General features: G+C 39.6%; 1 protein-coding gene across 1 annotated transcript in view; it reads right to left on the reverse strand.

Annotated features, from left to right (window-relative positions):
- Positions 1–7,925: 7,925 nt before the first annotated feature.
- LOC592895 (proteoglycan 4) overlaps positions 7,926–23,759 on the reverse strand; it is a 16,362-nt gene continuing 528 nt past the window's right edge. Inside the window, exons 3-16 of the mRNA XM_030983667.1 lie at positions 23,204–23,305; positions 22,188–22,289; positions 21,629–21,730; positions 18,483–18,584; positions 18,040–18,141; positions 17,606–17,707; positions 17,166–17,267; positions 16,728–16,829; positions 15,302–15,403; positions 14,862–14,963; positions 14,300–14,401; positions 12,214–12,295; positions 10,947–11,176; positions 7,926–7,954 (exon numbers count right to left, since the gene is read on the reverse strand). Of these exons, the coding sequence (XP_030839527.1) occupies positions 7,926–7,954; positions 10,947–11,176; positions 12,214–12,295; positions 14,300–14,401; positions 14,862–14,963; positions 15,302–15,403; positions 16,728–16,829; positions 17,166–17,267; positions 17,606–17,707; positions 18,040–18,141; positions 18,483–18,584; positions 21,629–21,730; positions 22,188–22,289; positions 23,204–23,305 (1,463 nt within the window). The remainder of the gene's footprint in view (positions 7,955–10,946; positions 11,177–12,213; positions 12,296–14,299; positions 14,402–14,861; positions 14,964–15,301; positions 15,404–16,727; positions 16,830–17,165; positions 17,268–17,605; positions 17,708–18,039; positions 18,142–18,482; positions 18,585–21,628; positions 21,731–22,187; positions 22,290–23,203; positions 23,306–23,759) is intronic.

Here is a 23,759-nt window from a genome sequence, read left to right on the forward strand (position 1 = left end):
ACATCATGCACATGAATTTGATTCCTGATTATCTTATTTCTTCCTTTTATCTTCTCTCTCTATAAGACGTAAATAGTATATGATAATAGTACTATATACAAAATTGTCATTGTCTACTGTAATCTTAGAATTTTGTAATACATAAACAAAGTAGATGATTATAAAAGAATGCCTTGATACAATAGTTCAAAGTTCTTACCAAGTAGCAGGCATCTGGTGAAAATTAAGAAGAAAGACTCTCGTAGCAACATGTTGGGAATGAATCGAGGTATATCCGTTCCTCATCAGTCGTTCGATATGATCTATTCTATACTCATTAGGATGTAAGCGCAGTTATAGAGACGGAACGCATCATTTGAATCATTGCTGCTTTTCCTACATGCACTCATTGGCGTAGCAGGAGACCAGCGATGCAGGGGGTACTGCCAACATGAAGCGGCGAACCAGGGTATCGATAAAGAGTGGGGTTCGAGAGGGTCGGGTGGTATTATCATCTCTTTTTTCTCTTCGTCCCTCCCTCCCTCCCTCCTCCTCTCCTCATGCTTTCCTCTCTCTCTCTCTCTCTCTCCCTCTCTCTCTCTCTCTCTCGCTCCCTCCCTTCCTCTCCCCCAATCTCTCTTTCTTTCTCCCTCCCTCTTCCCCTCTATCTCCACCTCTTATTCCCTCATCTCTCTCTCTCTCTCTCTCTAACTATCTTTTATTTTCTTTTTTTTCTTCATCATAGGATAGGGGTTGTGCCCCGTAGCCCCCTGCAGCTATGCCACTATCTCATTTGTTAACACAACTTGTAATTTCTTTTGTGACGATGTCACCTTTATACTTCCACTTGCTTCGCTCTCGTCCGCCCAAGTTATACAAAAGACATGAGTTGTAATATGTTACATCAGAACAAATCGCCCCCCCCCCCCCACGTCTACCAGGCAGCAAATTGCAATTTCATTGTCCATATTGTGTTAAAAATATCAAATTTAGCACGCACGTAGAAAAATAATTGCACTCGAATAATTATTGACAAAGAATTGACTTCTTCACAAAGGAACACTGATTTTTACTTGGTATTTTATTCATAGGATGCGGAGTAGACATATCATTTATTAACGTCGTGCAGGAATATGTGAGGAAGAGAGGAACGTTCAAATAATCGAACTCTCCATTTAAAAAAAAATTGGTTTGATAAAAGAATCAATCATCCTTTCAAATCGTATAACTGTCTTGTTATTTCCCTGATATCTTCTCCCAAACAAACTAGCGTAAAGAAGTAAGGCTGTAAAATAGGTTATGTCGTGATTTTGAAAGCTATTAATTCAAATCATTTGTATAGCTGTATTTTCACCAGAGGGCGTCATAATAAATTACCATCCATGCGCGTATTTCTTTACACAGCTGTTTAGACACTTCAGTCAAATATACTGTGCGAACAATTAGAGACAGAAAACGTGTCCACACACAAAACAATTTATCCCGAAACTCTATAACGAAACGTCGTATAAAGAATCATCGTATAAATTTCAGAGTGTCCACACACAAGAAACGTCGTATAAATAATCATCGTATAAATTCCAGGATGTCCACACACAGAAGAAAGTAATCCTGAAACTCTACAGTGAAATGTCGTATAGGTGCGCAGTTTGCTACTGCGGTCATGAAATGGAAGCGGAAATGAGAGGTCAGGTCTCTTTTCGCGCGAGGTCGTGTTAAGCCCAGCCCAGTAAGTTACACTAGTATAGTTACACTAGTTACGTCCACACACAACACCTTCCGTGATTAGGCGTGATTCTTTATTGAGTTCTAGTTCGAAACGATGCCCTAACCTGCGTTTCGTTATATGACGTTTCGTTATACGACGTATCGTTAGTGAGCCTCCACACACACAATTTCATCGTATAACTATCACGAAACTGTATAACTATCGCGAAACGGTATCACGCCTAATCACGGAAAATGTTGTGTGTGGACAGGGGGAGAGACTACCATTTAACCTTCCGCGGTATTTTTGGAATTGCTAGAGACGAGCTGTACATAGACTTTGATTACTTATTGCTTTGCCTCACTACTTATAAAGTCTAAAGATAGAACAGAATAAATGCTGATACTCGAGCCCAATAATCCAAGATTGTATTACGCTATCCTTAACCAATGGAGCGATCGATGAATGATAAACAATCCATCGACTGTTTTAAAAACATGTATAAAAAAAACCTATTTCAGCAAATTATGAATAATATCATCGTTGTTTTTGCTCTTTTTGCTATAAGTTTAATTTGGTACTTCATGATATAAGTTCATTTTATAGTTTGATAGAGTTTTGATTTTGAATAGATTAGTTGATTACTTGATTCCATTATTGTGTTTTTATATATTTAATTAAATATCATGTATTTTTGACTTGGTTTTTACTCAAGATTATGGTCACTATATATTTTTATCATGACTTCATGAGTATTTTAACAATTCTCATTATATATGTATGATTATTCTGTTTTGATGTTTTAGTGTAAGCTTTTAATATTCAGGACCAGGATGTAAACCAGTCCTTTCTGATCTTGTTATCCTGATGAAATATGTTCAAATAAATAAATAAATAAATAAATAAAAGCTAGGTTGCACACTCTAAAAAAAATCAAATGCTAATTTTGACACCTCAAGATTTGGAGGCAGCACCTGTAAGGACACGCATAGGGACTGCCCAAATTGTGCTAAAGTAGCACTTGTACACGTGCTATAATTCAACACCAGTCCAAGTGCTACTTTAAACACTTTAAGTGTAAGCCTTTTTACACTTCTGGTGCTATTAGACGCATGTAGCTCGCAAAAACCACACTTCTAGTGCATTAAATAACCCCGTTTAGAGCACTCAAAACGGCACTACTAGTGCTAACACTTTTGCACCCAATATAGTACTAAAGAACACACACAAACAGCATGCACAAAATCACACCTGTAGTGCTGAAAACTCACCCTTCTGTTAAACAGCCCTAACATTATTTTCAACCTACTTTAAGCACCGAAAACATACCCCTCACTGGCAAGATGCCACATGTCACACTCATGGTAACGAATGGGTAGTCACATATATGAGTTAAAAAGACTCACTTCTTTATTGACAAAAAGCATTGTAAAATCACAACATCCCTTCAAAATATAATACATGTATTTGTATCCAAGGGTAAAAACCCCAAACTGTTTCATGCATACTGATACAACATTAAAGCTCAATGGTATCATCGTGCACAAGCAGAATTATTAGGCAATGAAAAGAATACCTTCTCAGACCCCGCTCTTTTATAGCCGAGTGGCGACCTATCTCATTTGAATTTTAAATTACTTTGAATTTCTTGTGAAGCACTGCCTTAGCACCTGGAATATGCACACACATTCAATACACTGTCTTTGTACATAGTACACAATCTCCTTCCACCTTACATTCCCCAAAAAGATGAATACCTTCTCAGATCCCCTCTCCTTTATAGCCGAGTGGCGACCTATCTCATTTGAATTTTAAATTACTTTGAATTTCTTTTGTGTGAAGCACTCATCTGCCTTAGCACCTAGAACGCTGGTGCGCCTGCGCATGGAGCGCCAGCACTACCTGTGTTTCTGCAAGTGCTAAAACAGGCAGGATCACACTTCTGGTGCAATTTCTCGAATAGTACGGGTTTCCAGCACTCATTTTTCTGCTCGTCATCGCTTCCTAAACGCTGCATGCACGCCAAGGGCTATACTTGGCACTGTGGTGCAAATTTGTACCCAGCACCGTGATTTAGCACTTCATTTTTATAACCCTATCACTAACGGTTACCATTTGCGCATGTGCTGGTTTAAAATACAGTCTTGGCTTTTCGCAAGCGGTCTCTTTGGAAATGTTCGCGAAAATAGCTAAACAGTTGTGTAATTAAAATTTACGCTGCCTGCCGCAACTAATATCCTCTGACTCCAGCATATTCCATGATGGCTTTATGCAGCTTTCGTCAGAAATGGTTCTGTAGGTGCTAAAATTTAGCACAACGAGTCCAAATCATAACGAAAAACATATTTTCAGCACTACATAATTTTCGTTAGTGTACTGCTACTGCTATGACTACTAGGCGCGGATTCAGGGGGACCGAGCGCCCCCCCCCCCCCCCCGGCAAAAAAGGGGAAACAATTGTGACCAGAAATTTATCTTTTTTCTCAGGGGGGGGGGGGGGTGTTGAGTGTAAGAAAAACGCTCACTATGAATGATTGAAATAGGATTTCACTAAATCTATGCGAATCTCCAATTGATTGTAACCTAGTCATGGACAATCTTTGCTAATTCTGTTTTTCTTTTAAGTGTCTTCTCCCTTGGGGCAGTAGTCAAAATATATTGCGGATATCATGTTATCATCGGTTCTCTCAAATGAAAATTGAAACTTTAGTCACTTTGTGTCACAATGTCACAATGACATTACCGATTCAGCCATCTTGAAGCGCTTGAAAATACGCATAATGATTACAACTTTTAACAATTCATAACTTTATTTGTTTTAATCCGATTTCATTCAAATTTCAAAATTCTGCTTTTCTGATTTTCTGCTTTATGTTTAATAGAGTAGTTGTATATTAAGATTGGATTTTCCTGTAACTGGAACAAACACTATACCCAACCCTAACTCTAATCCTAACCCTAATCCTCACCTAAACCTAAACGCAAATTGCAACTCTAACCGTACACCTTTGACAAAATAAAGCCAGGTACAATTATTAACGGGGGATATACAAAACGGCAAGGGCAGTGAAAATCACCAGGCAAAACAGTGAATTTGAGAATGGGCACTGACACCAATAAAATGGGTATCCGATGGCTTTGGTCCTCTCTGATGGACTTGGTATGAGGATTAATGCCTTACCAAAGGGCACTAGCGCATCGACTTAGATTTGAACCTGGAACCTTCCGGTTACGAGATCACTACTCTACCACTGAGCCATCTACTTATTTTTTTTTTATAACCGTGATGTCAGAATTCACATTGCTGAGAAAAGAAATCAAAATGAAAGATTTTTTTTGGTGATTTCCGATTTGATTTCTCTTTAAAACGACATAACTATATTGGTGTAGTTGCATACAGTTTACATAGTAGTAATTTTAAAGAATATTAAAATAATCCCTCTTACACGTCAACATTATGGTCAATCAGATCATGTCGTTCGTGCCAATGATAGTTGAGTTTCGGTATAGAGGGCGCTGCACATTTTTTTTTTGGGGGGGGGGGGGGGTGAGGTAATGACAAACTGATTGTCAACTTCGAAAGAGCATACAATATAGATGACAACATCCTCTTTGTTTGCTCGAAATCAGTTCAAAAACGGCTGAAATATCCATAATTATATACCTCACTTAAAGTCACTGAGTAGTCGGCTCTCATGGGGAATTCGACACCGTTCGGGTGTTTACCCAATAACAGGTGTTGTCAATCACCAGGGTTAGCCTTGAGTTTTATGACCATTGGACCATATGCTTTGATTTGCCCGAAGACTCTCGAGCTCTCGAGAGAATAGGGGGTAATTCTTGACTGGACTATGGGTTTGCTGTGTGCAAATTTGTACCCCCATTAATGGTATTTCCACCAAGTCTGGTGTCAGCGAATTATGGCCTTCTGCACATGGAAACTGGCGATCCGCTCCCTTTAAGAAATCCAGCCATCTGATTGGTCGAAATTGCAGTCGTGGTTTTAGCCATTCCCGTGAATAAACAAATAATGCCAAACCCATGTAATAGTTCTAGAGTAAATCAGTAAAATCCCGGCAAAATTCCAGTTACCGGGAAAAAAATTCTTTGTGGAATGCGCATTGGTTTACGTTTTTAAGTTCTTTGTGGTATGCGCTGCGCGGCTACCACACAGTTTTCGTGCAATTAATTTGGTTGCTACATTTGCACACAGTCAGTGCAGACGACCGCCGATCTCGATTGTAGGCCTATATCTACATGTACTGACGAGATGACGCCCCTTTGGAAACATAGAGATAAACCTGCTCTTTCATATGACACCTCATTTTTTTTAGTATCACCTTCAAGTTCAGGATCACAAGCAGTAAAGGTTTGCATCTCGATTTCGAAATAATTTTGTTAATGCACGTAGATCTAGACTGCATATTTATGCGTGCAATCTCGATGGGAAGGATTTTACACACAAACGCGAGTGGAGCGCGATCAGACTAGCTCTCGATAGCGTAAACAAACTTGATTACGTATTCTATGACCCTTTGGAAATATGGAGATAAACCTGCTCTTTCATATGACACTTAGTTTTTTTAGTATCACCTTCAAGTTCAGGATCACAAGCATTAAAGGTTTGCATCTCGATTTGGGAATAATTTTGTTAATGCACGTAGATCTAGACTGAATATATATGCGTGCAATCTCAATGGGAAGGATTTTAGCACACAAACTCGAGTGTTGCGCGATCAGACACCCTAGACTAGGTCTCGATAGCGTAAACAAATTTGATTACAAACTTGATTACCATGGGAGGTTACAATCGAGCTATTGCCCTCGGCAAGCCTCGGGCAATAGCTCGATTGTTAACCTCCCCTTGAGCGTATCAACTATTTTTCTCAAAGCAGTCATTATTACTATAATATAACCATTTCTAATATTTGTAGGGCCCCACAAATATTCGCTAATTTTGAACCAGCCGTTGAAAGACAACAAGATGTTTACACTTTTCAAACAATTTTGTTTAATTAGTTGTTGATGATATTTCTATTTAACCATTATTTTAACAAAACATAACATGCACTATCTATTATTAAAAATGGTTGAAACCAATGACTTTTAAGAGAATGCCCACATTGTGGTTTAACGGCTCTCTTAATTGTCAACGGGCTTATTACTAAGTCGTTTGTAATTTGCGTAAACATTTCGAGCATGATGCAGCTAGTAGTATTAGTTTGAAATGTAATGGTTCAGGTTTGGTTTCTCACATTCAGTTTGACCAAAACTGTACTTTCCATACCAAAACTCAACTATTCCTATATCAATCTTAAGTTGATTCTCCCTTCCGCTACAAGTTAAGAAAGTAATTGCCCACAATGTCATTGGCAGACTAAAATATAATAATGAGTTTTGCAGGAATTTCCATCTTGAAAAGAATGTCAAAAGGACTTCTGGATTCGATGACTATTTTGCTTGGTGTGTTTGGAACAGCAAACATAACAAATTTCCCGTATAAACACGCACACACACCCACACATTCTCCTTTTCGCTTTTCCGTAATTTGTATTTGTATTAAATATTAGAACAATACAAATAACTCTCCAAATATAATTCTTTTTCATCCTAATATTAACATAGTTCGATTAACTTGATACATGTAAAAATCACAAGATAACGATCGTGTTTTTTGTGGAAGATATCAGTTATTATTATTAAGCATAATGATATACATTAAATAAATCATACGAAAAAAAATTCCAGTGGGTGATGCAGCACCCCCAGCACCCCTCTTCTCAGGGCCCTGCACATATATATATTAGTGTCGAGATATCTCCTCGGAGATCGAGGAAAATACACAAGAATATAAGGAATAATAATGTTCCGTACACGCAGAAATTGTTTTAAAAATGTTCGCTCTTAGGGCTATAAGTCAAGTAATGGTTTTATTTAACTTTCAAAAATATTATCGTTATGCGTCGAAATATGCGCAGCCTATCCCCATAAATGCGCCAAGGTGCAAGGAGAGGGGACACGAATAATTACGTCACAAAGAAATAAGGAGTTTCAAATGAAAAGTTGATGTGATTTTCGTTTAAAAAAATATAAAAATGAAATTAATGATTGTTTGTGTACAAGTCAATATGCTAACACAATATGTTGCGGGACTTCGCCACTAGGAGGCGCTGTTCAGTGAGTCTAATCGTAGGTATAAGCTTGTTTCCTCTGTTTTTTCCGTTCATAGTAGAAAATACTAATCACCCTTTCCCGATGCTGGGTTGTCTAAAACGTGATACAAAAAGTTCTTTAATTTCAATTCTATATCCGCACATTCTCTTAGTCTATATGTACATCACGTCTATTCGAATTCTCTCATTCATTTATACCGCTTATTATCATTTTAAAATAAATTATTTAAAATGTCTCTCCCTTTATCATCTTCTCACAATATGTTACTCTTTACTTCTTCCATTCAAATCCATTTACCTTTTCATATCTCTATGTCTTAAAAAATCTCTTATTATCTTCTCACATTCTCTCTCTATGTTGTCTTCCTCTCTTTTAAATGATCGAACTCCCTTTCATTCACAAATTCTCTCTCTTCATCACCTTCTCATATTCTTGCAATCTGTATCCGAGTCTTCCTTTCAAATTATATCACTCTATCATACATCTCTTTCACGACAAATTTTTCTCACTTTAAATCAATATCTTCTCACATTCTCTCACTCGTTATCTCTTCCTTTTGAGTTCTTTCACTGAATTATACATCTCTTTCATCACAACTTCTCTCTATATCTCCTCTCCACACGTTCTTATGTGCCGTGTATTTTTCCTCTTTTTACTCAAACAAACACAATCGACAGGATAGTAATTGAAACTAATTATTGCACGTCAAGCAAACATTAATCACTAATGCTACTATTTCAATTACTTTAGAAAATGAATCATCCTGTAACATGGCAACTCCCATCGTATCAAGTTTGAATATTTACATCGGCTTTACTTACAATAAGTATAATTATTAACTTGTAAAATAATATTTATCGTCATAGCAATAGTAATGATAATAATAATGATAATAATAATGATAATAGTAATAACAATAATAACAATAAATAATAATAATAACAACAATACTGATACTATTAATATTATTATCAAAATGTAGGCGCCCATCAATTTGATTCTTGTTTCATGAATATTCAATTGTTTAACTTGCTCTTTTAAAAACTTCAGGCGGTTCTACAATAGCAGACCCATTCAGTAACGAAAATATGCCATTTTACCCTCACCATCGAAAATATTTCCGCAATGCCTTATTTTATGATAAAGATGGTATTAGTCTTGCGTTCATTATTAAAAAAAAGCACATTAAAATGATCTTCTCATTCGCTTTTAAAATGTGTGTTTTTCCGGTCATGATCGATCATGTTCACGTTTGATATTTTGATACTAACGGTTTTACTCTTTCACACAAATCCGGCACAAGTGGATGTTGACATGACATTGCAAAAACAATGTTGCTCAGTGAAGCGTGTATAGATTAATGTAATCAATGTATCATTAAAAAGCATATTACTTCTACTCTATGAAAGCAAGGAATATTATCATATACTTCTAGATATTCACAATATTTATTTGTTTTCGAGTTTCATCTTTTCTGGGACGCAGTGTATAGTTAATACTTTATAAACTGAGCATCTTACTTTAGATTATCTCATATTTCACACTACATCCATATTTATTCTACCTTAAGTTTGAAAAATAAAATATTGACTTTTGTCTCTTTTTTTTCTTGTCTTAAATTACATATTACATGATGTTATGTATTGTATGTAGTTTTCATTGAAGGAATGCATTTATTCATTGTATTCGATTGATGTACGTAATGATAGTGAAATATAAATAGATAAACTTGAAACTTAAAACGAGTAAATAATGTCATAAGTTGCCGTGTATTCGACACATTGACGTTACATTTTTTGTTTTCGTTATTCACTAGTTCTATTCGTATCTGAAGTATAAGCTCGTTACACGAGACCACAGGCAGATATGTATATTCCTATGTATATGCATATATATATATGTATATTTACATGTTCATGTGTATATGTATTTACATGTATATGTAGGTGTAAGTATATGTATACAGGTTTTAATATTTGTATCATATACCCTATAAAACTTTACCACCCAAACTACACTTTTATGTCATAATCAAATATTTTTGACGTTTCATCATTTTATGAAGCACTAACTACACTGTCCTGTCGCTCATAAAGTTGGAATATTTTTGTTTTACCCCAATTTATGGAATTATTTTTAAAGTCATTTAAAAATAATATATCTAGATAATAGTATACATTCACAGATTTTATTGAATAATAATTGGACAATGTGTGTTTTGCATGACTGCTAAAGCATGCGTATGCTACTATGCTTATCAACTAGGGGACCTACGCCTTTAAGTCATAAATGACAGTAATGAGGATTAATGCCCCACAAAAGGGCACTAATATATCACATCGACACGGTTTTGATCTTGGGGCCTCACAGTCACGAGGCCATTGCTTTCTCACTAAACCATGACTGTACGCAGAATGTATACATTATCTAGATCTATTATTTTTAAATTATTTAAAAAATAATTCCATAAATCGGGGTAAAACAAAAATATTCCAACTATATGAGCGACAGTGTATTATTATATTATGAAGTTTGAGCAAAGTCTATTGGCATTAAAAATGAGATTCTATAAAACACAAAGAGAACAAACCGCCACTACTTCTAATCATCAATATGATTATTTTCGAATTGCTTGAATGTAAAAATGACAAGTGCTCCGTCTTTTAAACATCATAAATTAACACCTCTGTAACAATCTTTTCGGTGCTCTTCGTGTAAAAATGAGTGAATGGAACTACAAAAAACTACAAACTCGAACATTCTTAAAGATCTATAAATTCTCTCTCCCTCTCTCTCTCTCTCTCTCTCTCTCTCTCTATTTTTTTTTTTTTTTTTTTTTGGGGGGGGGGGGGGTATACACTTGCCCCCATCTAGGGGTTCAGATGCAATCAGTGGTTTAACCAAGTGGTATGCAAAATTGAAAGAAACAAATCCAATTTTCATATCCCCACTTATTTCTCGCATATGAATCTTAATTGTCTTGAGAAAACCTCATCATGATAGCAGTAGGTGGAACTACTATCATAATGCCAAACCTTAATTAGACAACATGTAGGACTTAATTCGTCTAGCCACCCTGCCTCACCGAGACTTGAGCCGGTCAGCCCGATCCAGTATCGATTCCAGCCATTAGAGTTCGAGTTGTGGTACCGATCATGCCTCACAATGAAGTTCCGTTCCTCTGGCGAGTCGATGTCGACCAGATGGGATCCGTATTGGTAACAAGCTGAAACCGCGGAAGCATGATTCATCTCGCAAGTGCTGAAATTGTAGAACGACCCGCCGTATTCACAATCCACCGGAGGGATGAGCATGCTGAAAAGATGAAAAACGATATGTAAATTGCTCAATTTTAAGAAAGTAGACAAAGTGATTATTTGGGTAGAAACTGAAATATTTAAAGAAAAATTATTATTATTATTATTATTATCATTATTATTATTATTGTAGATGATGATGATGATAATGGCAAAAATAATAATAATAATGATAACGAAAATAAAGATACTAAAAATGGATGCAAAGACAAAATTACAGCCTTAAAGTGACTAGGTAACATTGTTGAAGGTTGATGAAAAAAACTGCGTAATTTTTGTATGAAATGCTACTTATTATATTTCTTTTACGGGACTAACCCTCTAACATGCAAAAAATCCTTATTTTTTTTTAAACCACAAAGATATTTATGGTTTTCTTTGAAGGCGTCACTGTTCAACACCGTCTAACACTAAAATTCTCCAAACCATTTTTGGAATTTTCCCAACCGTCTTTCTATGAAAATAAGACAAAAGGCAGGCTTTAAAACATATTACGACACTTAAATGCCTAGGATGGTATACAGAGCCAATGCATAGCTTTGTGATGATTTACATTCACCTAAAATGTAATTAAATTGTAATTATATACTAATGGGAGAATTAACAACTCGATCAGATCAGATGGTCTGCTGTCACTCAAATTTCATATTATCTTTAATTGTACATGTAGCATTTAAGTCATTACCTTAACACCACTTTCTCTCATCTGAACAATGTTACCAAGTCCCTTTAATAATCAAGACCTACAAATAGTCTCCTCACTATCGCAACTTTTGGCCAATTTATGAATGAAAGAGGGGAGGGAGGAGGGGGAGGTGAGAGAGAGCGGGAGAGAGAGAGAGAGAGAGAGAGAGAGAGAGAGAAGGAGATAGACGGAAAGAGAGAAAGAAAGAGAGAGAGAGAGAGAGAAAGAGAGAGAGAGAGAGAGAGAGAGAGAGAGAGAAGGAAGGAATGCTATAGTGGCTAGACCCATTGTGATATTAATCACATGACGTCGTTTCAATGTTTCGCTTACTGGAGGTGGTAGTTTCTTGCGAAGTCGTTGCGTCTGATGGTTCCGGCAATGTGGCCTTAGGGCTCGTCACGGACTTGGTTTTCGTTTCTGTTGTCATTGACTCTAAATGGAATAAAAAGATATTAAAATATTGAGTGGGGAGGAAAAGGAGCCAGAGTCAAGTATTGATAAGGGAACAGACAGAGAGAGACAAAGAACATGCGAAGAGGGGAGAAGAAGAAGAAGAAGAACAGCAACAACAACGACAACGTTGTCATTAAACCTATAGACAAAATGTAAATCTAAAAAATTGACGGGCACTAGCTGCCCACTTATAAAGTGTTTTAGCGACGCTTATGGAAGAATGACAAAGAAATTGAGACTATAACAAATGAGAATTAGACCGGCACTGCAGGGGCGGATCCACATAGCGATTTTTCCGCCCCCCCCCCTTGCTCACCAAAACGATACAAAAAAATTATAAAACAAAAAACAAAAGCGCCCCCCCCCCGCTTATTCGCCGGCCGGCTGAGTCGGCACTAAATTTTGTATTAAGATTTGGCTCCCCCCCCCCTTTGTCGCCGGCTGGAGCGTCTGCAGGCGCGGATCCATGGGGGAGGGGGGGGGGGGGCTGACGGTTTAAAAAACAATACAAAAAAAAATTAAAACAAATTCTCACGAATTAGGCCCCAAAAAAAATTGTGGTCTCCGCCCCCCCCCCCCCCCCCCACCCCCCCCCCCCCCCCCCCCCCCCCCCCCCCCCCCCCCCCCCCTCCCCCCACCCCCCCCCCCCCCCCCCCCCCTCGCTGATTCATCGGCTGACTGAGTCGGCGCAAAAATATTTCCTGAAAATTGGACAAAAAAGTGCCTCCTATACCCCTCACCCCCCGCTTATTCACCGGTGGCTGAGTCGCAATTAATATTTTCTAACGGATTGGGCCCCCCCCTCTTCCCGCTGGCTGGATCCGCCACTGCGTCACTGCCCCCTTAAAAAGTGTTTTAGCGACGCCCGGATAGAGCTGAACATTTATAACACTTTATAAGGGGTCACCTAGTGCCCCTCATTTTTTTTAATTCACATGTTGTGTATAAGTTTAACGACAAATTTATTGTTGTAGTTGTTGTTGTTGTTACTGTTCTGCTGCATGTTCTTTGTCTCTCTCTGTCTGTTCCCCTCTCAATACTTGACTCCGGCTTCTTTTCCTCCCCACTCATTTTTTAATTTTTTTTTCATTCCGTTCAGAGTCGATGACAACAGAAGCGAAAACCAAGTCTGAGCCAAGCCCTACTGCCACGATGCCGAAACGATCAGACGCAACGACATCGCAAAAAGCCACCACCTCCAGTAAGCGAAACATTGAAACGACGTCATGTAATTATTATCACAATGGGTCTAGCCACTATAGCCCTCCTTCCTTCTCTCTGTCTCTCTGTCTCTCTTTCTCCCTCTCTCTCGGTCTATATCTAACTAAAGTGTTCAGTTCTATCCGGGCATCGGCTAAAACACTTTTAAGGGGAAAGTGACCGTCTAATTCTTATTAGTTATAGTCTTATTTTTCTTTGTCATTCTTTCTTAAGCGTCGCTAAAACACTTTATAAGGGGTCACCTCGTGCCCCTCATTGTTTTAATTCACATGTTGTGTATACGTTTAACAACAACGTTGTTGTTGTGGTTTTTGCTGTTCTTCTTCTTCTTCTCCCCTCTTCGCATGTTCTTTGTCTCTCTCTGTCTGTTCCCTTATCAATACTTGACTCCGGCTGCTTTTCCTCCCCACTCATTTTTTAATTTTTTTTTTTATTGCGTTCAGAGTCGATTACAACAGAAGCAAAAACCAAGTCCGAACCAAGCCCTACGGCCATATTGCCGGAACCATCAGACGCAACGACATCGCAAGAAACCACCACCTCTAGTAAGCGAAACATTGAAACGACGTCATGTAATTATTATCACCATGAGTCTAGCCACTATAGCCCTCTCTGAACAGTATAGTCAGATATAGACCGAGAGAGTGGGAGAAAAAGAGAGAGAGAGAGAGAGAGAGAGAGAGAGAGAGAAGGAAGGAGGGCTATAGTGGCTAGACCCATTGTGATAATAATTACATGACGTCTTTTCAATGTTTCTCTTACTGGAGGTGGTGGCTTTTTGCGATGTCGTTGCGTCTGATCGTTTCGGCATCGTGGCAGTAGGGCTTGGCTCGGACTTGGTTTTCGCTTCTGTTGTCATCGACTCTGAACGGAATGAAAAAATAAGTATTAAAAAAATGAGTGGGGAGGAAAAGAAGCCGGAGTCAAGTATTGAGAGGGGAACAGACAGAGAGAGACAAAGAACATGCAGCAGAACAGTAACAACAACAACAACTACAACAATAAAGTTGTCGTTCAACTTATACACAACATGTGAATTAAAAAAATGAGGGGCACTAGGTGACCCCTTATAAAGTACTTAAGCGACGCTTAAGAAAGAATGGCAAAGAAAAATAAGACTATAACTAATAAGAATAAGACGGTCACTTCCCCCTTAAAAAGTGTTTTAGCCGATGCCCGGATAGAACTGAACAGTATAGTCAGATATAGACTGAGAGAGTGGGAGAAAGCGAGAGAGAGAGAGAGAGAGAGAAGGAAGGAGGGCTAAAGTGGCTACACCCATTGTGATAATAATTACATAACGTCGTTTCAATGTTTCTCTTACTGGAGGTGGTGGTTTCTTGCGATGTCGTTGCGTCTGATCGTTTCGGCATCGTGGCAGTAGGGCTTGGCTCAGACTTGGTTTTCGCTTCTGTTGTCATCGACTCTGAACGGAATGAAAAAGTATTAAAAAAATGAGTGGGGAGGAAAAGGAGCCGGAGTCAAGTATTGATAAGGGAACAGACAGAGAGAGACAAAGAACATGCAGCAGAACAGTAACAACAACAACAACTACAACAAATAAGAATTAGACGGTCACTTCCCCCTAAAAAAGTGTTTTAGCGACGCTCGGATAGAACTGAACATTAGAGTCAGATATAGACTAAGAGAGAGAGAGAGAGAGGGAGAAAGAGAGAGAGAGAGAGAGGGAGAAGGAAACAGGGCTACAGTGGCTAAACCCATTGTGATAATAATTACATGACGTCGTTTCAATGTTTCTCTTACTGGAGGTGGTGGTTTCTTGCGATGTCGTTGCGTCTGATCGTTTCGGCATCGTGGCAGTAGGGCTTGGCTCAGACTTGGTTTTCGCTTCTGTTGTCATCGACTCTGAACGGAATGAAAAAGTATTAAAAAAATGAGTAGGGAGGAAAAGAAGCCGGAGTCAAGTATTGAGAGGGGAACAGACAGAGAGAGACAAAGAACATGCCGCAGAACAGTAACAACAACAACAACTACAACAAATAAGAATTAGACGGTCACTTCCCCCTAAAAAAGTGTTTTAGCGACGCTCGGATAGAACTGAACATTAGAGTCAGATATAGACTAAGAGAGAGAGAGAGGGAGAAAGAGAGAGAGAGAGAGGGAGAAGGAAACAGGGCTACAGTGGCTAAACCCATTGTGATAATAATTACATGACGTCGTTTCAATGTTTCTCTTACTGGAGGTGGTGGTTTCTTGCGATGTCGTTGCGTCTGATCGTTTCGGCATCGTGGCAGTAGGGCTTGGCTCAGACTTGGTTTTTGCTTCTGTTGTCACCGACTCTGTTCGCAATAAAAAAAAATATAAAAAAATGAGTGGGGAGGAAAAGGAGCCGGAGTCAAGTATTGATAAGGGAACAGACAGAGAGAGACAAAGAACATGCAGCAGAACAGTAACAACAACAACAACTACAACAAATAAAAATTAGACGGTCACTTCCCCCTAAAAAAGTGTTTTAGCGACGCTCGGATAGAACTGAACATTAGAGTCAGATATAGACTAAGAGAGAGAGAGAGAGGGAGAAAGAGAGAGAGAGAGAGAGGGAGAAGGAAACAGGGCTACAGTGGCTAAACCCATTGTGATAATAATTACATGACGTCGTTTCAATGTTTCTCTTACTGGAGGTGGTGGTTTCTTGCGATGTCGTTGCGTCTGATCGTTTCGGCATCGTGGCAGTAGGGCTTGGCTCAGACTTGGTTTTTGCTTTTGTTGTCACCGACTCTGAACGCAATAAAAAGAATATAAAAAAATTAGTGGGGAGGAAAAGGAGCCGGAGTCAAGTATTGATAAGGGAACAGACAGAGAGAGACAAAGAACATGCAGCAGAACAGTAACAACAACAACAACTACAACAATAAAGTTGTCGTTAAACTTATACACAACATGTGAATTAAAAAAATGAGGGGCACTAGGTGACCCTTATAAAGTACTTAAGCGACGCTTAAGAAAGAATGACAAAGAAAAATAAGACTATAACTAATAAGAATTAGACGGTCACTTCCCCCTTAAAAAGTGTTGTAGCCGATGCCCGGATAGAACTGAACAGTATAGTCAGATATAGACCGAGAGAGTGGGAGAAAGCGAGAGAGAGAGAGAGAGAAGGAAGGAGGGCTAAAGTGGCTACACCCATTGTGATAATAATTACATAACGTCGTTTCAATGTTTCTCTTACTGGAGGTGGTGGTTTCTTGCGATGTCGTTGCGTCTGATCGTTTAGGCATCGTGGCAGTAGGGCTTGGCTCAGACTTGGTTTTCGCTTCTGTTGTCATCGACTCTGAACGGAATGAAAAAGTATTAAAAAAATGAGTAGGGAGGAAAAGAAGCCGGAGTCAAGTATTGAGAGGGGAACAGACAGAGAGAGACAAAGAACATGCCGCAGAACAGTAACAACAACAACAACTACAACAAATAAGAATTAGACGGTCACTTCCCCCTAAAAAAGTGTTTTAGCGACGCTCGGATAGAACTGAACATTAGAGTCAGATATAGACTAAGAGAGAGAGAGAGGGAGAAAGAGAGAGAGAGAGAGAGAGGGAGAAGGAAACAGGGCTACAGTGGCTAAACCCATTGTGATAATAATTACATGACGTCGTTTCAATGTTTCTCTTACTGGAGGTGGTGGTTTCTTGCGATGTCGTTGCGTCTGATCGTTTCGGCATCGTGGCAGTAGGGCTTGGCTCAGACTTGGTTTTTGCTTCTGTTGTCACCGACTCTGTTCGCAATAAAAAAAATATAAAAAAATGAGTGGGGAGGAAAAGGAGCCGGAGTCAAGTATTGATAAGGGAACAGACAGAGAGAGACAAAGAACATGCAGCAGAACAGTAACAACAACAACAACTACAACAAATAAGAATTAGACGGTCACTTCCCCCTAAAAAAGTGTTTTAGCGACGCTCGGATAGAACTGAACATTAGAGTCAGATATAGACTAAGAGAGAGAGAGAGGGAAAGAAAGAGAGAGAGAGAGAGAGAGGGAGAAGGAAACAGGGCTACAGTGGCTAAACCCATTGTGATAATAATTACATGACGTCGTTTCAATGTTTCTCTTACTGGAGGTGGTGGTTTCTTGCGATGTCGTTGCGTCTGATCGTTTCGGCATCGTGGCAGTAGGGCTTGGCTCAGACTTGGTTTTCGCTTCTGTTGTCATCGACTCTGAACGGAATGAAAAAGTATTAAAAAAATGAGTAGGGAGGAAAAGAAGCCGGAGTCAAGTATTGAGAGGGGAACAGACAGAGAGAGACAAAGAACATGCCGCAGAACAGTAACAACAACAACAACTACAACAAATAAGAATTAGACGGTCACTTCCCCCTAAAAAAGTGTTTTAGCGACGCTCGGATAGAACTGAACATTAGAGTCAGATATAGACTAAGAGAGAGAGAGAGGGAGAAAGAGAGAGAGAGAGAGGGAGAAGGAAACAGGGCTACAGTGGCTAAACCCATTGTGATAATAATTACATGACGTCGTTTCAATGTTTCTCTTACTGGAGGTGGTGGTTTCTTGCGATGTCGTTGCGTCTGATCGTTTCGGCATCGTGGCAGTAGGGCTTGGCTCAGACTTGGTTTTTGCTTCTGTTGTCACCGACTCTGTTCGCAATAAAAAAAAATATAAAAAAATGAGTGGGGAGGAAAAGGAGCCGGAGTCAAGTATTGATAAGGGAACAGACAGAGAGAGACAAAGAACATGCAGCAGAACAGTAACAACAACAACAACTACAACAAATAAGAATTAGACGGTCACTTCCCCCTAAAAAAGTGTTTTAGCGACGCTCGGATAGAACTGAACATTAGAGTCAGATATAGACTAAGAGAGAGAGAGAGAGGGAGAAAGAGAGAGAGAGAGAGAGAGAGGGAGAAGGAAACAGGGCTACAGTGGCTAAACCCATTGTGATAATAATTACATGACGTCGTTTCAATGTTTCTCTTACTGGAGGTGGTGGTTTCTTGCGATGTCGTTGCGTCTGATCGTTTCGGCATCGTGGCAGTAGGGCTTGGCTCAGACTTGGTTTTTGCTTCTGTTGTCACCGACTCTGAACGCAATAAAAATAATATAAAAAAATTAGTGGGGAGGAAAAGGAGCCGGAGTCAAGTATTGATAAGGGAACAGACAGAGAGAGACAAAGAACATGCAGCAGAACAGTAACAACAACAACAACTACAACAATAAAGTTGTCGTTAAACTTATACACAACATGTGAATTAAAAAAATGAGGGGCACTAGGTGACCCCTTATAAAGTACTTAAGCGACGCTTAAGAAAGAATGACAAAGAAAAATAAGACTATAACTAATAAGAATTAGACGGTCACTTCCCCCTTAAAAAGTGTTGTAGCCGATGCCCGGATAGAACTGAACAGTATAGTCAGATATAGACCGAGAGAGTGGGAGAAAGAGAGAGAGAGAGAGAGAGAGAGAGAGAGAGAGAGAGAAGGAAGGAGGGCTATAGTGGCTAGACCCTTTGTGATAATAATTACATAACGTCGTTTCAATGTTTCTCTTACTTGAGGTGGTGGTTTCTTGCGATGTCGTTGCGTCTGATCGTTTAGGCATCGTGGCAGTAGGGCTTGGCTCAGACTTGGTTTTCGCTTCTGTTGTCATCAACTCTGAACGGAATGAAAAAGTATTAAAAAAATGAGTGGGGAGGAAAAGAAGCCGGAGTCAAGTATTGAGAGGGGAACAGACAGAGAGAGACAAAGAACATGCAGCAGAACAGTAACAACAACAACAACTACAACAATAAAGTTGTCGTTAAACTTATACACAACATGAGAATTAAAAAATGAGGGGCACTAGGTGACCCCTTATGAAGTGTTTTAGCGACGCTTAAGAAAGAATGGCAAAGAAAAATAAGACTATAACTAATAAGAATTAGACGGTCACTTTCCCCTTAAAAAGTGTTTTAGCCGATGCCCGGATAGAACTGAACAGTATAGTCAGATATAGACCGAGAGAGTGGGAGAAAGAGAGAGAGAGAGAGAGAGAGAGAGAAGGAAGGAGGGCTTTAGTGGCTAGACCCATTGTGATAATAATTACAAAACGTCGTTTCAATGTTTCTCTTACTGGAGGTGGTGGTTTCTTGCGATGTCGTTGCGTCTGATCGTTTCGGCATCGTGGCAGTAGGGCTTGGCTCAGACTTGGTTTTCGCTTCTGTTGTCATCGACTCTGAACGGAATGAAAAAGTATTAAAAAAATGAGTGGGGAGGAAAAGAAGCCGGAGTCAAGTATTGAGAGGGGAACAGACAGAGAGAGACAAAGAACATGCAGCAGAACAGTAACAACAACAACAACTACAACAAATAAGAATTAGACGGTCACTTCCCCCTAAAAAAAGTGTTTTAGCGACGCTCGGATAGAACTGAACATTAGAGTCAGATATAGACTAAGAGAGAGAGAGAGAGGGAGAAAGAGAGAGAGAGAGAGAGAGAAAAAGAGAGAGAGAGAGGGAGAAGGAAAGAGGGCTACAGTGGCTAGACCCATTGTGATAATAATTACATGACGTCGTTTCAATGTTTCTCTTACTTGAGGTGGTGGTTTCTTGCGATGTCGTTGCGTCTGATCGTTTCGGCATCGTGGCCGTAGGGCTCGGCTTGGACTTGGTTTTCGCTTCTGTTGTCATCGACTCTGAACGGAATGAAAAAGTTATAAAAAAATGAGTGGGAAGGAAAAGGAGCCGGAGTCAAGTATTGATAGGAGAACAGACAGACAGAGACAAAGAACATGCGAAGAGGGGAGAAGAAGAAGAAGAACAGCAACAACTTATACACAAAATGTGATTTAAAAAAAATGAGGGGCACTAGGTGACCCCTTATAAAGTGTTTTAGCGACGCTTAAGAGCGAATGGCAAAGAAAAATAAGACTATAACTAATTAGAATTAGACGGTCACTTCCCCCTTAAAAAGTGTTTTAGCCGATGCCCGGATAGAACTGAACAGTATAGTCAGATATAGACCGAGAGAGTGGGAGAAAGAGAGAGAGAGAGAGAGAGAGAGAGAAGGAAGGAGGGCTATAGTGGCTAGACCCATTGTGATAATAATTACAAAACGTCGTTTCAATGTTTCTCTTACTGGAGGTGGTGGTTTCTTGCGATGTCGTTGCGTCTGATCGTTTCGGCATCGTGGCAGTAGGGCTTGGCTTAGACTTGGTTTTCGCTTCTGTTGTCATCGACTCTGAACGGAATGAAAAAGTATTAAAAAAATGAGTGGGGAGGAAAAGAAGCCGGAGTCAAGTATTGAGAGGGGAACAGACAGAGAGAGACAAAGAACATGCAGCAGAACAGTAACAACAACAACAACTACAACAAATAAGAATTAGACGGTCACTTCCCCCTAAAAAAAGTGTTTTAGCGACGCTCGGATAGAACTGAACATTAGAGTCAGATATAGACTAAGAGAGAGAGAGAGAGGGAGAAAGAGAGAGAGAGAGAGAGAGAGAAAAAGAGAGAGAGAGAGGGAGAAGGAAAGAGGGCTACAGTGGCTAGACCCATTGTGATAATAATTACATGACGTCGTTTCAATGTTTCTCTTACTTGAGGTGGTGGTTTCTTGCGATGTCGTTGCGTCTGATCGTTTCGGCATCGTGGCCGTAGGGCTCGGCTTGGACTTGGTTTTCGCTTCTGTTGTCATCGACTCTGAACGGAATGAAAAAGTTATAAAAAAATGAGTGGGGAGGAAAAGGAGCCGGAGTCAAGTATTGATAGGAGAACAGACAGACAGATACAAAGAACATGCGAAGAGGGGAGAAGAAGAAGAAGAAGAACAGCAACAACTTATACACAAAATGTGATTTAAAAAAAATGAGGGGCACTAGGTGACCCCTTATAAAGTGTTTTAGCGACGCTTAAGAACGAATGGCAAAGAAAAATAAGACTATAACTAATAAGAATTAGACGGTCACTTCCCCCTTAAAAAGTGTTTTAGCCGATGCCCGGATAGAACTGAACAGTATAGTCAGATATAGACCGAAAGAGTGGGAGAAAGAGAGAGAGAGAGAGAGAGAGAGAGAGAAGGAAGGAGGGCTATAGTGGCTAGACCCATTGTGATAATAATTACATGACGTCGTTTCAATGTTTGTCTTACTGGAGGTGGTGGTTTCTTGCGATGTCGTTGCGTCTGATCGTTTCGGCATCGTGGCAGTAGGGCTTGGCTCAGACTTGGTTTTTGCTTCTGTTGTCACCGACTCTGAACGCAATAAAAAAATATTAAAAAATGAGTGGGGAGGAAAAGAAGCCGGAGTCAAGTATTGATAAGGGAACAGACAGAGAGAGACAAAGAACATGCAGCAGAACAGTAACAACAACAACAACTACAACAATAAAGTTGTCGTTAAACTTATACACAACATGAGAATTAAAAAAATGAGGGGCACTATGTGACCCCTTATGAAGTGTTTTAGCGACGCTTAAGAAAGAATGGCAAAGAAAAATAAGACTATAACTAATAAGAATTAGACGGTCATTTTCCCCTTAAAAAGTGTTTTAGCCGATGCCCGGATAGAACTGAACAGTATAGTCAGATATAGACCGAGAGAGTGGGAGAAAGAGAGAGAGAGAGAGAGAGAGAGAGAAGGAAGGAGGGCTATAGTGGCTAGACCCATTGTGATAATAATTACAAAACGTCGTTTCAATGTTTCTCTTACTGGAGGTGGTGGTTTCTTGCGATGTCGTTGCGTCTGATCGTTTCGGCATCGTGGCAGTAGGGCTTGGCTCAGACTTGGTTTTCGCTTCTGTTGTCATCGACTCTGAACGGAATGAAAAAGTATTAAAAAAATGAGTGGGGAGGAAAAGAAGCCGGAGTCAAGTATTGAGAGGGGAACAGACAGAGAGAGACAAAGAACATGCAGCAGAACAGTAACAACAACAACAACTACAACAAATAAGAATTAGACGGTCACTTCCCCCTAAAAAAAGTGTTTTAGCGACGCTCGGATAGAACTGAACATTAGAGTCAGATATAGACTGAGAGAGAGAGAGAGAGGGAGAAAGAGAGAGAGAGAGAGAGAGAGAAAAAAAGAGAGAGAGAGAGGGAGAAGGAAAGAGGGCTACAGTGGCTAGACCCATAGTGATAATAATTACATGACGTCGTTTCAATGTTTCTCTTACTTGAGGTGGTGGTTTCTTGCGATGTCGTTGCGTCTGATCGTTTCGGCATCGTGGCCGTAGGGCTCGGCTTGGACTTGGTTTTCGCTTCTGTTGTCATCGACTCTGAACGGAATGAAAAAGTTATAAAAAAATGAGTGGGGAGGAAAAGGAGCCGGAGTCAAGTATTGATAGGAGAACAGACAGACAGAGACAAAGAACATGCGAAGAGGGGAGAAGAAGAAGAAGAACAGCAACAACTTATACACAAAATGTGATTTAAAAAAAATGAGGGGCACTAGGTGACCCCTTATAAAGTGTTTTAGCGACGCTTAAGAACGAATGGCAAAGAAAAATAAGACTATAACTAATAAGAATTAGACGGTCACTTCCCCCTTAAAAAGTGTTTTAGCCGATGCCCGGATAGAACTGAACAGTATAGTCAGATATAGACCGAGAGAGTGGGAGAAAGAGAGAGAGAGAGAGAGAGAGAGAGAGAGAGAGAAGGAAGGAGGGCTATAGTGGCTAGACCCATTGTGATAATAATTACAAAACGTCGTTTCAATGTTTCTCTTACTGGAGGTGGTGGTTTCTTGCGATGTCGTTGCGTCTGATCGTTTCGGCATCGTGGCAGTAGGGCTTGGCTCAGACTTGGTTTTCGCTTCTGTTGTCATCGACTCTGAACGGAATGAAAAAGTATTAAAAAAATGAGTGGGGAGGAAAAGAAGCCGGAGTCAAGTATTGAGAGGGGAACAGACAGAGAGAGACAAAGAACATGCAGCAGAACAGTAACAACAACAACAACTACAACAATAAAGTTGTCGTTAAACTTATACACAACATGAGAATTAAAAAAATGAGGGGCACTAGGTGACCCCTTATAAAGTGTATTAGCGGCGCTTAAGAAAGAATGGCAAAGAAAAATAAGACTATAACTAATAAGAATTAGACGGTCACTTTCCCCTTAAAAAGTGTTTTAGCCGATGCCCGGATAGAACTGAACAGTATAGTCAGATATAGACCGAGAGAGTGGGAGAAAGAGAGAGAGAGAGAGAGAGAGAGAGAGAGAGAGAAGGAATGAGGGCTATAGTGGCTAGACCCATTGTGATAATAATTACAAAACGTCGTTTCAA

The sequence above is a fragment of the Strongylocentrotus purpuratus genome, unplaced genomic scaffold (genome assembly GCF_000002235.5).
Source record: "Strongylocentrotus purpuratus isolate Spur 01 unplaced genomic scaffold, Spur_5.0 spur5_scaffold_13, whole genome shotgun sequence".
Lineage (NCBI taxonomy): Eukaryota > Metazoa > Echinodermata > Echinoidea > Camarodonta > Strongylocentrotidae > Strongylocentrotus > Strongylocentrotus purpuratus.